The 14,689-nt window shown below is 39.5% G+C and overlaps 1 protein-coding gene across 1 annotated transcript in view; it reads right to left on the reverse strand.

The window, feature by feature from the left end:
• Pappa (pappalysin 1) overlaps positions 1-14,689 on the reverse strand; it is a 228,108-nt gene that overhangs the window by 149,826 nt on the left and 63,593 nt on the right. The window contains exons 5-6 of the mRNA XM_003479141.4: positions 11,617-11,809; positions 4,735-4,856 (exon numbers count right to left, since the gene is read on the reverse strand). Of these exons, the coding sequence (XP_003479189.2) occupies positions 4,735-4,856; positions 11,617-11,809 (315 nt within the window). The remainder of the gene's footprint in view (positions 1-4,734; positions 4,857-11,616; positions 11,810-14,689) is intronic.

Below are 14,689 nucleotides of genomic sequence, written 5' to 3' on the forward strand. Positions count from 1 at the left end.
AGGAGTAGAAACCTCAGCAAAGCTTGTGCTTGTTGAGGCATTAATAGACAGATTTAGATGTGAAAAGGAGCTGGATCGGTCATGAGATCCAAACCACTACCAAGGTGGCAATCGCTTCAATCATACCAGACTTGAACTGACCACCCTCTATGTGCAGGCCCTGTGCCAAGTACATTACATGCCTCAGCTCTTCTTATCCTGGCAGTAAGTGTATGACGCAGATCTTATGAAACTCTTTACAGAAGAGGAAACTGAGACTCAGATGGTTAAGCATTTCCCCAGTAGAAATGATTCTGTTGGTCCAGGTAATATGCCAGGCTTTGAAGCAATGAAAATTGGGTTAAAATGTTAAGTACAAAGCTTTTCATTGTGTTACCTACTGCAATGTTATCTACCCCACAAAGTTGCTATAAAAAAATTGAATGAGATCTTCACTAGATGCTTACAGATATATGATCAATTTCCTGAAAAGAAATAAGGGGTGAATAAAGAAAATATTGATTGGGTGAGCATTCCAAGCAAAGAGAACAGTTGAGAGATAGCTTGAGCTAAAATGACTATGGTTTTGAAAAAAACAGGAGAGTAGCAAGTCCAGAGGCTGACAATCCAAGTGGAACTCACAGTAACAAATGTTTGTATGTCATATTAAGGAAAGTAAACTTTATATCTAGGTAGAAGAAAAATTATTAAAAAATTTAAGCAGATGAATGACATATATTTATACTTTAGTAAAATGACTGCGTATTAATAAAGATATGATTCATATACCTATCCATCTGTCTGTCCATCCATCCATGGATACAAAGTGCAATTATTGAATGGCAAACCTGTGTCCTATGTTAGGTTTGTCCCTAGGGGAAAAAGGTTTCTACACCTGCTTTCTGCCCTCATGGACCTTCTAGTCTAGTGAGGACAGTTAAGGGACTACTGCACTAACAAAGATGGCATACAACTGCTAGCTGGGACCAGGAAAATTTCCTAAGAAAGAAAAATGAAGAAATTAAGAAATTGGCCTGATGTGTGGGTATGAAAAAAATAAGGCTTGAAAAAAAGAAACACAGTAGAAGGAAGGAGGAAGGGATCAAGGGATGGAGGGAAGCATGCAGGTATGGAAAGTAGAGAGGGGGAGAAAAGAAAATAAGACAAAGAAAGAAGTGTAAAGCTCCTATTATTTCATTATTAATACATCCTGTTGTATATATGGTGACTAAGTGGAAAAATTCTACATTTATATAAGCTGTCCACTAGAATTCAAGCTGTTGATGTGTGTGTATAGAGATATATTTGTACATTTGTGTGGATCTAAAATTACATCTATGAAGATCTACACAGAAGTCCATTATATGTCTATAAGTACATATACTGCAGTTGCTGCTTCTATATGGCAGTAAAAACCTGATGTCAAGCTTTTGTCCAGATGAATAGTGAGTGTGCCTGAAACTTTCTAGGAAGAACAATGAAGAAAACAGTTATACAAAAAAAGAAATAAATACACGTGCCCTATGTTAATCTCTCATGCAAATCTCATGGAAATCCAACATGCATAAGTGATCTTATAAGGGATTTATGTAGGTTTGATCAAGCTATCTAATTCTTGGGCTGCAAGTGTAATATGGTAGATGTATGAGGAAAAACTCATGTGTGAAATACAGCTTTTGCTCAGTACTTAGGATATATCCACTTTCTGTGAACCAAAGCAGGAAGGAAGACGGTCAGTGACTTATTTACCTTCTTTGAAATGAAGTTAGTGCACCAGAGGGCCAGTCCAATAAACACATGTTAAATTAAAAATATTCTAGCTTGTTAATCTAGAGTTTAAAAAAAGGCTATAACTCCATGGATTGTGATTTCCTGAACAGGGCACCAAAATTCAACTGTCCCTTTTGTGGGTAAGACATTGTATTCCAAGAAGCTCAGGGACTCTCTAGTGCATACAGCATGTTGATGACAGGACTGAGACTAATGTCCCACTCTCCCTACCCTACACTCCTCACCCTGTACTCTTTGCCTAAGCTTCATAGACATGTCTGGTACTGCTCATGAATTTGGGAGTTTTCTGTTAGTTTGGGAAGTCCACAAACTTAAACACACCAAGATAAATAGGATGAAAATGAGTTGAGAAATAAATTGCAGAGTTTGGCTCATGGAAAAGTTTATTTCTTCAAGGATATTAAAAGGGTCTGAGCCAAATGGATCACAAAGCCTGTAATAGGATGCTCTAAAAAAAGAACAGTCTTTTCCTGGCCTGTGTGTACTAAATTTACATAGGAGGAAAACCCAGGATGCTTGGGTTTCCTTGGAGGCCTGAGTCAGCTGAGGGAGCCAGGGGTCTCAGCACTTGCAGTTGAACTCTGTACTCCATGTCACACTTTAAAAGGTCCAGGACAAACCAGAAACAGACTTTACCAACTGCCAGCTGGTTTGGATGGAGGTGTGTGGAAATGTCTGGAAATTATGTCACTCCAACAAGTGGTAGAACAAACCACAATGATTATAGCCAGAAAAGTCTGAGGGAAGACCCTTGCTGATTCCATATCCCAAATATCTCTGCGCTCCATCAATATATCCCACGAACCTCAACTAGGTCAACACCACTCCTCAGCTGGATTCTGACCACAGCCACTATCTGCTTCCTTTCCTCCAGGATCTTTATTTTCCTTATCTCATCTACAGAGCAGCAGGGAAATCTTGGTATCTTCACACCTTGTCATGTATGCTACGCTAACCAAGGTACAAGGTGTCTCCCTGCTGCACGTGGTGTTAATCCAAAACTACCCTCACGTTCACTTTCTAACTCAGTTGCCTAATTTCTACCACCCCACCTTTTCCTTGATGCTATAAATCCATTTAAATGTAAGTTATATCTACTAGTAGTTACTAAGTTCTAGGTTACAATTAAGAAATTTTAAATCCTGAGAATACATAAGTGTGTGTTCTATTACCAGAGCACTAATGACATCATGTTATGTTGTCCCTTGGAAAACTGTACTCACAGAAAAGAAGGAAAAGAAGGAAAAGTGCAAAGGGCAAATACTAGGACCATAAACATACTTCTGACTTCGAAAACACCCTGAAAACCCTTGCGGTCATCCTGTAAGTCTCTTGACCACTCTTAAAAGCACTGCCACTCTAAATTCGCCAAATTTCTTCCACATTCTTGAAAGCACTTCTTGACATTTCATGGAAAATCTGAGTCTCCAGCTCTAAGTGAGTCTCAGCCATTACTTCCATTGGCACAGGCCTCTTCACACAGAATGGAAGTTACCCATGACAGATGGTCAGCTCAGGCCCAGGACACAGTCAAAGTGGTGTTCACAGGTAAGAAAAGATAAAGAGCGCTGTCAGGTGTCAGAGACACAGTTTCTTCTGTGAGGTCTCAAAGCATATTAATTTTTGGATGAAAAAATTATGGTTACAGATTTCAGAAAGTACTTTGTAAAGATGTAGAGCTAGAACACAGTGTGAGGCAGCCTCAGTGAGGAAGCGCAGAAAGGGGATTCCTGCTCTGGGTGGGGCCTGGAGCCGGATGACCCAGGGTCCTTTCCAAGTATGACAGCCTGTGATTTTCTGAGGCTGAGCTGAGGGTTTCTCCCAGACGTCCCTCTTGCTTTACATTCCAGATGGATTTGTTTAGAGTTCCCAAGTTCAACTCTCATTTTTATTTTGAGCTACTTTAGAAAATAAAGTACAGCCCCGTCATTTCTCAACTTCACTTTCCAATCTGGTCCCACTCCCTTGATTTAATCTATCTCTCGCTCTTTCCTTTCAACTTTCTTGCTACAACTACAGAGTTTATTGGAGGAGTTCTCCCTGACGCTCCATGAGGAGACAGGATCTGTTTCCTCAGATGAACTGGTATGACAGTGTTCCCACCCAGTTCTATTGGCATGCGCTGACCTGCATGAGAGCAGGAGGGACTGGGCAGGGCCAGGGTCTGGGTGTGAGTCTCTGAGCACCAGGAAGGAGAGATGGTGAGAAAGGCAGAAAGTCTCTGCCAGTCTGACTTCAGGGCCAAGTTACAGAGGACAACAACCAGCATTTGTGAGCTTCGTTTCTGTAGAACACAGGACAGCTGTTTTTTTTTTTTTTTTTTTTTTTTTTTTTTTTTAATAATAATGATGGTATAAGGAAGCAAAGTCACTGGCCTATTAGAAATCCAGAGAGATATTCCCTGAGCAAGGAAGGGCCTGATGAGTGACACGCAGAACAGAGACAATCAGGAATTTCTCCTCTTAAGTATCATGCAGGTAAATGGACCCCAAAAGGAAAGTACATGGAAGAAACTAAAAGGAACAGTAGAGACACATGTGAGAATGCCCTCTGCTGTCTCAGAAATCACTGAAAAATTGAAGATTATGGATGCACTGAAGCCCCCAAAGAGGTGTACTGACATAGTGTGATCTTTATTGCACCCACAGGTAGTCAGGGACTGGGGCACATATAAGCACCTTGCACACCAGGCATTTGTCAGATGTGTGGTTTGGGGCATTTATTTAATATCTTGGTGCCTTTCATTCTTCATATGTAACATGAGAATTCATACTTAAGACAGTTTAAAAATATTTTTTGAATCAATGATTGCATGAGTGCTAGCCTTGCAAACACGATCTAATGGTAAGATGAGATGGTGTACAGAAGAGAAAGACTATTAAAAGTGATAAAACTGCATGGGCATAGAATGCATTGCTTTATGCAAGGTGACTCTTTCAATTTTTATCCAGAAGGCTGCCTTACCTTCTGCTTCCCGAGGGCTCCAGTGTCCGGATGGGCCACAAGGCATTGGGGAGGAGGCTTTGAAAGCATACTGCACCAGGATTCTCCCTTCCAGACAAAGGTCACATGCTGATCCCAATTCTCTAGGAGGCCAAGGAAAGAGGGAAAATGCACCGACTTAGAAACATTTGAATGAACAACTAATGGGATGAGGTTAAAGACAACAGAGCAAAGGACACAAGTCTATCTACCCACTTTTTCCCTACACCTGTGAAGACTTTCAGAAAATATCTTTAAGAAACTTTTCTCATTGTCCAGGATCTCGTTTTGATCAAAGCACCGTCTGTTCTGATGACACACTACAGTGCTACTGATTCCAGGCAGCACTGAACCAGAGGAGATGCTTGCCTCCTTCAATCATTATGATTCATCTGCCATGAAGAGCTTCGGTGGAATTTGCCGTGGCATTGTGAGAAATACCTTTTATCTCACGTCTCATGTACTGTACCTACTATGTGCCAGATACCACTGTGTGTCACAGACTGGAATATGAAGAAAGCAGAATTCCCTTATTTGAAAATGAGTGGGCTGGATTTGATGATGCCTACAGAATCTTCCAGCCTTGATGTTCTGGGGATGGATGAATCACTCCTTAATTTAATAGGCTAAAGCAGTTTCTTTACTATGTCATCTAATTCATGTTAGCAGCTTTCCAGGGGGCTAGTCAATCCCTCAGTAGAACCAGCCCCAGAGGGGAATATGAAGGTGGCTTCCTCTTCTGTCTTATGTATCTGGATTCAATCTCCCTTTGGCCACAATAACCACTGGGATCCTACTTGTTCTCTAAATTTGTCATCTGTTTAAGAGGCAGACATGGGGAAGGCAGTAGGATAGGTTCATTCCTCCTGTATTATTATAGAGTCCAAGTTCTGCCAATCAGAGTGACCTTTTCAGAGAAACTGGAAACAATCTTGATTGTTAAGATGTCAAGAAGCATCCCAGCCCAATCCAGTTTTTCTCAAATCCAAGAACCCCTGCTGATTCTTCTTTCATCATTCCTAGAAAACTTCCACAGAAGGAGCCAAATTTCAAGTCTTTTAGCTTTCCTCTCACCTGAAAAAGGCTATGCCTCTGGGCTCACATGATAGGAAAGGACACATTTGTGGGCATCACAATCTTCTAGTGTTCCACACATTGCTGCTGGCAATCATCACCAAATCTCAGTTTGAAGATGCCAAGCCTCCACTTATCATCTTTGGTAACTCCAACCCCAGTCCCTCTGGGCCATCCACTTATCATCTTTGGTAACTCCAACCCCAGTCCCTCTGGGCTGTGGCAGCTTTCAATGCCCTAGTGATCCATTCTCATCTTTCCAGCGTTGTTTCTACCAATTAGCTCTGGTGAACTTCTGTGTGGTTCTATGTTATACCATACCTCCATCCTTGATTTTCAAACCTGGCTGATGTTTCTCATTTTCAAGCTTTACCTTGGATATTATTCTCTCTATGAAGAAGTTCTTTTTGTTTTTTTTTTTCCACATAAGTGAATTCTATTTCTCCACGAGGTCTTTAAGAATAAGGTCAACATTTTATGGTTCTCTTTTTCTCCCAGGGTATGTAATACATAGCTTATTTCTTAAGGATGGTTAGTATACATAGTTGAGTAGATGGATTGATCTTTGGGTAAATGGATGAATGAATGGATGAGTGAACATCAGTCACTCAGAAATATTATTAACACTCATGGCTAACCTAGTGCAGACTTTCAAATTACAAATATTTTGCATTCTTAGCTCTATCATTGTAAATATGAAACCCATACACAGGTTAAAATTTTGCAAGCATACAAATCCTCAGTAACAGAATAAATTAAAAATCCCAAGGGTAATATGGTTAGTGGAATAACAAGCAGTTATAAAATTATTTATAGATATTATTTCATGCAAAATGTGTAAGACATAATACTAAGTGAAAAATCATATTTAAGGTGGAATTTATAACACATTGCAATGCTATTAAAATACTGTTGACAGTGATTTCTGAATGGTGGATCATAGGTTGATTCCCTTACCACCAGTTTTACTCTTCTTGATTTTCTAAAATTTTTGTATGCTATAGGCACCTCTGAGTTATTCCTGAATGAGCAGCAACAATATTTGTACATATATATGAGTAATCAGGGACTTAACAGATAAAGAGATACTTCTTCAGCACTGCTAGTGAGGAAAGAGTTCTCTTACCATAAGCCCATACATAGCAGCCGAGTCACATGACTGGCTTTACGATGACAGTGACATTACAAATGTCCTGGGATGGATTAAGGAATCATAATGACCTTGATGGCAACTGAGTTTTTCATTTTTATTTATTTTAGGGATTTTGTTTTAGGTGACACACAAGTCACTTGAACTTCACTGAGCTCTTAACATATTTCAGTTTCTTAAAATATAATGTGTGGTTCTAGACATATCTAGGGAATATATGTACTCCCGAACTTTGGCATTTATTTTATTATAATGGATACCTGCATATAACCAGACACACACACACACACACACACACACACACACACACACTTTGAAATAATTTATCTATAGGATGTGACTGCTGAGAGAGGTCATTTTTCTTACCTGGTTTTGTAATAGTCAAAGCTTAAAACTCTAAAGCTGTGCTTACCAATTTTGTAGCTACCAGTCACATGAGGCTAGGCAAGTTTAAACTAATCATGACTAAAAATTCTCTTCCTCAGTCACACTAGTATTTTGAATGCTTTCTAGCCACAGCTGGATGGTGGGCACTAACTTAGCAAGGCAAATACTGAACATTACTGTATATAAAGTCGCACTGGACAGTGCTTCTCTAGGGGGCCTCACTATAAAATATATATACATAAATTCTGGCCTTCGAAAGTGGAATGATACTAGTTGTACAGCACCTTTGAGAACACTGAGAAAATAGTTATTTAAATTGTTTTTTAGAGCTAGGTTCCTTTGGTTTACAGATAAGAGATGGAAGATTGAAAAGACAGGGAAAATGGATGAATCAGCAAAGCTTTCAGACCCAGGTCTCTTGATTTGTAGCCCAGTGCTCTTTCCAATACAGCATGGCCAATTGTTCAGATAACTGAAACCATCCAGTCAACACATGTTTGCAAGACAGATAAAAATAAAAGAGAAAAACCAGGGGTGGCCTTGAATTATTTATTCAGTTGCCCATGTGTGGGGACACAGGCTGTGGGAGGATCTGAATATGTTTTTTTAAGGGAAACCCTTGTTTTCGTTTAGACCACAGATGTGAGAACAGCAGGAGGACATGAGCATGGCCGGGGGCAAGATGTTGGCATTGATGAATGACGTGGAAAACACCAGAGGTTTTGCAGGGAAAGGGAATTTTTCAAGTAGCTAAACAGCTCTGGAAAACATTGCATGAGATAGAAGCTAATATTTCCTGAGTGTAGAGCATGTGTGCTTGCCATGTCATAGAGATCACCTTGTTGAATTCTTCACAAAAGGCGGGTGATGGGGGCACCATTACCACCTTTTATGGATGAAGACTCAAAGATTCACAGGAGTGACATGGCTGGCTCAAGGTTCCATCGACTAGGACTAAGGAAGCTGTGAAGGGGAAACAAATGACTGGACATCAAAGCTTGTACACATTGTAAAAACTAAACCAAGTGTAAATCCCACGTGTAGGGGTGAGGGATACGCATAAAATGTCCTTCCAGTACTTTACAGAATTTATTGAACTTGTGGACCGACTTCCTTTCACTGTACTCAATGGCCTACATAGCTGTTAACTCTAATTAGACATGTTTCAAAAATGTCAGTTTTAATTTAACATATGATAACTGTGTTATGAAATTTTAGACAGAACAAAATAGCTATTGTATGGGCCTCAAGTACCCACTGACTATAGGTTATTAAAAACATATTGATTGAAACTGAGGGCACTATGTAATAGAGACATATCTCATTACTCAACAATTAACCTTCCAATAGGTTTCCAACAATCAGATGGTATTTATTTAATAGACAATAACTGCTTTATGAAATACAAATTGAATACATACACAGGAAGTTTCATTTACAAAACTTCCATTTTTAAGTGGAATGGAGGCCAAGGCTTGACCAAAAAGTCTGATACTTCTCATCGCCACAGAAAAAATAAATAAATCTACGGCTGCTGGAAAGCTTGCTCTGAAGTGTCACATGAGGCTTCCCAAACCCAGCTCTGAGCTCCCAGTGAGCTCAGAGGCTGGGGTAGGGGAAGGAGAGTTTCTACAGAAAGCCTAGGAATTACATTTCCTTCCCCACTCGTCCCGCTGCCACAGGAAGTCTCTAGATTTAGGGACTGATGGTGAGGTGGAAAATTAGAGTACATATTTCCTGTGGTGCTGTGATTGAGTAAGTTTTAATTAAACTTAAATTTAAAATTTAAAATTTAACTTAAATTTAAAATTAAACTTAAATTTAAAATTTAAAATATAAACTTATATGATAACTTTATATATTTGTGATATATAATGTGAATTTTTGCTATATGTTCACAATGTTGAATGATTGAATCAGGTAAATTAACAAATTTGTCACTCCTCATATTTATCATTTTTTTGGTGATAAAACCACTTGAAATTTCTCCTTTTAGCAATCCTGAAATAAACAATGCAGTAGTGCTGACCTGGATCACCATCTTGTGCATCACATTAACTTCTTTCTCTTGTCTACCTGAAAATTTGTATCCTTTGATCAACATCTTTCCTTTCACCATCCACCCTCCTCCTCAGCCTCTGGTAGCCATAATTCTTTTCCTTATTCATAGTTTGACTTTTAAAAATTCCACATATAAGTGAAATCAGGTGGGATTTGTCTTTCTGCAATTGCTTTATTTCAAATAACATAACATTCTCCAGATTCATCCATGTTTCTGTAATTGAAAGGATGTCCCCATTTTTAAGGCTGAATAATATTTCAACTATCTATCTATCTATCTATCTATCTATCTATCTATCTATCTATCTATCCATCACATTTTTCATGTGGTCATCTGATGAAAGACTCTTTGTTGCTCCCATAGTTCGGCTATTGTGAAAATCGTATGTGTTTGTGTATCTTCTACATAACAATTACAGGTCCTTTAGGGATATCTACACAAGTGAGAAAGCAGGATTTTAAGGTAGTTCTATAATTAATTTCTCCAGAAATCCACATGTTGTTTTCCATAAAAAGTGTTTTAAATTATGTTACCATCAACAGTGCACAAGGATTCTCTTTTCCCCACACCTTCCCAACAGTTGTCAATATTTTCTCCTTTTTATAATAGCCATTCTAACAGTGCAAGGTAAAATCTCATTGTAGTTTTGATTTGCACTTCCCTGATAATTAGTGGTATTAAGCTCTTTTCTTTCACATAACGGTTGGCTATTTGTGTGTCATTTTTTGAGAGGTGTCTATGGAGGTTTTTGCCTAACATATTTTTACCTACATACAAGCACATACATTTATAAATATGAGCTCTTTGACACCTTTTTTGCAGCTGTTTTGGAAGGTGGTGTAACACCTCCTGCATAACTTTAGTTTTGGAACAATTTAATAAAAACACATGGGAGTCATAGACAAGACATTGCAAAATGTGAGTTGGAACCCAGTCCCTACCATTTTCTATGGGATCTTGGTCAAATCTCTCAGCCTCACTCAGCAACAAATCTCTCCTTATCTGGTACAAAAGAAAGATAATTCCTTTTTTTTTTTCTTTATTGGATTACTGGGAATATTAAATGAGCCTCTGTATATAAAGCATTCAGTAAAAGCCCATCACAAAGAAAGTATTTAACATACCACAAAACCCCAATGGAGAAATACTAATTAATTATTATCATAGCTATTATTTTTATTATTATCAATTATATATATCCCAAGAAGAGTTGGGATCTGGTACTATACCTATTTTTTTTTTTTCTTGGTTAAAGCAAAGTTTTAAAATAGAAGTAAATACTGTGGTCCATTTCCATAAACTTTTTTTTTTTCCATTTCTAAGGATTGCACACAGGACTTCACAAGCCAGGCAAGTTCCCTACCACTGACCCAAGCCCATCAAACTTTTTAACTGGCTCACTCAAAGTTTGATTTTGCCATGGAGCTTCCATGCTGATAGGTGCTACAAGAAAATATTTATTCAGGTCTCTATCTTCTGGCAACTGTGGCATTTTCAGATTCATTTCTCAGGACAGAAATATAAGAGTCAGACAAGGAAAATGACATATCTGATGTCACACAGCTGACTTGTGATAGACAAGGGAACAGAATTGAAGTGTCATGAACTTCAATTTATTATTCTTTGATCCTCTAAAATAATCTCTCCACGTTCACACAAATAAACACTGAGTACAAAGATTATGATTATATCATATTCATGCATATTCACATATATGAATGAGCACATACATACATGTGGACACATATATACTTTCATTTGTTATGTAGCTTTCTAGAATATAATATGAAAGGTTTTACCCATTAAGCAGAGGAAATTTGGACCCCTGAGCTAAGAGACTAAAACAATGCCTCCATCCTAGAGACTTCTACTAAGAAAAGTTTCCAAGTTTCTAATAATAAAGCAAGTCTAAAGTAAATAAATATAAATAAAAAATAAAGCAAATCTCAACAATTAGTTGAGACTTAGAGTATGTATTACTGCTTATTCATTTCCAGTAGCAATCATTCTTTGATTTCCTGCCCCAAACTTACAACATGCCATAGATACAAGTCACTATACTGAGTGGTACGGCTCCTGTTTAGTGAGAGCAAGAAACACAAACTCCTCTCCAAGGCAGTATGCCTTTCAAATTTTCCTCTTTTTGGCAAGAGGGAGGGAGAAGAATTAGCACTCCACGGAACACACTCACCTTTCAAAGATGTGACCGTCGATGGGTGGGAACCACTCCAGCATCACAGAGTCCGTTGTGTGGCCCACAACCTGGGGGGCAAGTGCTACAGGCCCCGGCTTCCTGGAGGGCTGCCAGCTTTGGTACACCAGATCCAAGTAACAGTGCATTCTGGCGACTTGATTGGGCGTGAAGGAGTCCGTACAGTCGTCATCTGCAAGCAGGCAGAGGGAGAGATAAGCACTAAGCTGCACAAGCAGGCATGCGAGAGAAGGATGACGTCTCCTGGCGGCTAGAGAGCCAGCACCCCCATTTTCCCTTGCCAGCTCAGGGTGGCCTCCTCCAGTGCTCAAGAGTTAATGGTCTGTGAACAAATTAGTGCAGTCATCACTCCTGGAGACAGGTGAGAGGAAACAACAGGAAGGGGAGGGTGGACAGAACTGGAAAAGTATGCCTGGGACTGGGGAGAGAGCAGCCAAGAGGTCATGGTTAAGGACAAGGGCAAGACAAGCTACTTTCCAGGGGCTCCAAATCCAAGAATCCCTTCCTCCCTCTTTCACTATCATTCGTGCATTCATTCATTCACTTTTTATCTACTCACTCATTCATTCCTTTATGTCCTCACTAGTTCCCTGACTTCTTCCTTCCCCTTCATTTGCCTATGCATTCATTGATTGGCATTCATTCATTCTAATCTTTACTAACCCCATGATGTTGCCTTTCAAACAAGCTTTCTGAATGTCTAACACATATTCTCTACTCTATGCTATGGGTTGGGAAGAATGGAACTTAACAAGTTCCTGCTCTCGTATAGCAACCTGTCCAGTTATCGTATCAAAGCCAGGACAATGAATGCGTCAGAGTTGCTACAAGGCCACCAAAGCCTGTGATGTTGACCATCAGTGAATGAAGGGAGACAGCACTTGGGGGAAAGAAGGTGGTCCAGAAAGTCTTCTTAAGAAGGAGCTATTTGAGGTCAATCAGATTACATGGCTGTGAATGGAGAAGAAAGTTGTAGGACAGCAGAAGAGGGAGCTGTACACTCACATAGCCATAGCATCATAAATGAGAGCCCAAGACAGGACAGGGTCACACAGATTCAGGCACAGCTGCAATTCAATTCACAGGATGCAAAACAAGCAATACCTCTCACAGTACTGACACTAAGTATGCAGCAAGTATGGCATATATATCTAGGCCCGCCTCCCCAACACACATTATTTTGTTGTGCATATTATTATTTTCCCCAATGTGCACAAGATGATGTCACCCTCAGAGAGGCTAAGCAACTTTTCTAAGATCACAGAGCTAGGCGTAAATCTGGAATTTTAATATAGGCACCCCCAACTCAAACACTTTATCAAGTCAATGTAAGAACTTTCTGGGCATGAACAATACCTTGCATGGATAGTCTCCTGCAGGTGGCTGATAAGTGGGAACTGAGGCTGCTTCTGAGTCTGAGGGAGACTGAAATGCAATCTCTCAGGTGTCTTTAGATCTAATGACCTCAATTCTGCTCCTTCTTTCAGTATGAACTGAAAGCAGTGACTCAAGGCCTGGCCCCCAGTAAGAAGCTTGCCTCCCTTCTCTCCTTCCAACAGTGTTATTCAGCAGCCCTGGGAGCAGAGCAAGGCATTGTTTTGGCTTGATTTCCAAAAACACCACTCCCTAGAGGTGTCTGCCTGGTCAGGGTCTCCACAGCTGGGCTCCAGACAGAGGAGTTCACTGCTCACCACATTTTAAAATAAACCCACTATGGGGTACCCTACAGCATAAACTCAGCTTTTCTTATCAAACAAATGGAAAATAAGTCTGAGCAGGTGCTGGTCAGTTGGAAATGACCTTGGAGAGCAGGGCCAAGCATGTGAGGGAGTTTATACACAGAAGCTGCCTCAGATCCTCTTAGTAATTTTTGACAGTCTCCTTTCCAGTATCCTGGGGAGGGCGTCAACACATTTGGAAAAAGAAAAAGCGTCCAAAGTCCCTCAGTAAGCACTGTATGAATGTGACTAATTAGGTTGATCATCTCAAACCAAGGCGCACCAAGGAACTCGCTGAATACCACACAGTCTATGGTTCTCCGCTGCCTGAATTACAAATACTTCAGTCTGATAATAGCCAGATCATCAGATAGTTATTTCTCTGCTTCTACAGACTGTGCATTGCATCAGGAAAACCTTGGAAAAGTAGATGAATAGGTTCAAAGAAGGACAAGAGGCATGATGGCTAAAGAAAAAAGTGCACACAGGAGCTGATGTCAAATGGTCAAGTGATTTTATGTCAAAAGTGACTCAATTTGCTCACGTGCAGAAGGAGACAATGACAGTGGATAAAGTGCCGAGTGCAAAGACAATGTCTGTGGTACATGTTCAGCAAATACTTAATGTCTCAAGTTTGGTGTGTGTGTGTGTGTGTGTGTGTGTGTGTGTGTGTGTGTGTGTGATTTGTATGTTTATGTAGGTGAAAGTTAGAAAACTAGAAACAGAGAAACTCAGCGTGTAAAATATGCACATGTGCATTTCCTTTGAGCTAGCAGTACCACATTCACAAATTCAGTAGATAAATGCCCGTGGATAAACGCAGGGAAAAATGTGTGTATGTTGGGATGTTTCTTGAAGCATCAGTTATCATTACACTATCAGAGCTGATATAGCTGTCTAATAATAGGGATTAACTATGTAACTTAAGGCACAGTCATGGCTTAAAATACTAATCAGTACTACCGAAAAGTGAAGTAACTGCATGATTCAGTTTCCTCAAATCTGTATTGGGGACATTTAAATAAGAACTGTGAGAGTAATAAAACCCCAAAAATGTAACTGTTATTGTAAAAAAGAGAGGAAAATGAAGTGGCCCAAAGGATATAACTGCATGTATATTTAAGTGTGTAGGGCAGAAAACCATATTACTGAGTTTTTGTTGGATCATTGAACAGAACTGTCTGCAATCTCACTGTATGAATGTCCACTTTGTATACTTTAATTTTGTACTTTGGACAACTGTTTTTAAGATGACAATATGTAATCTATTAACTAGTGATTTCTTACTGTATATTTTTTTTCTTGAAATTCTGTATTACTTGTACCCTTTTACT

Source organism: Cavia porcellus, unplaced genomic scaffold, assembly GCF_034190915.1.
Source record: "Cavia porcellus strain 051 isolate PalLab524CR breed Dunkin Hartley unplaced genomic scaffold, mCavPor4.1 scaffold_1, whole genome shotgun sequence".
NCBI classification, from domain to species: Eukaryota; Metazoa; Chordata; class Mammalia; order Rodentia; family Caviidae; genus Cavia; species Cavia porcellus.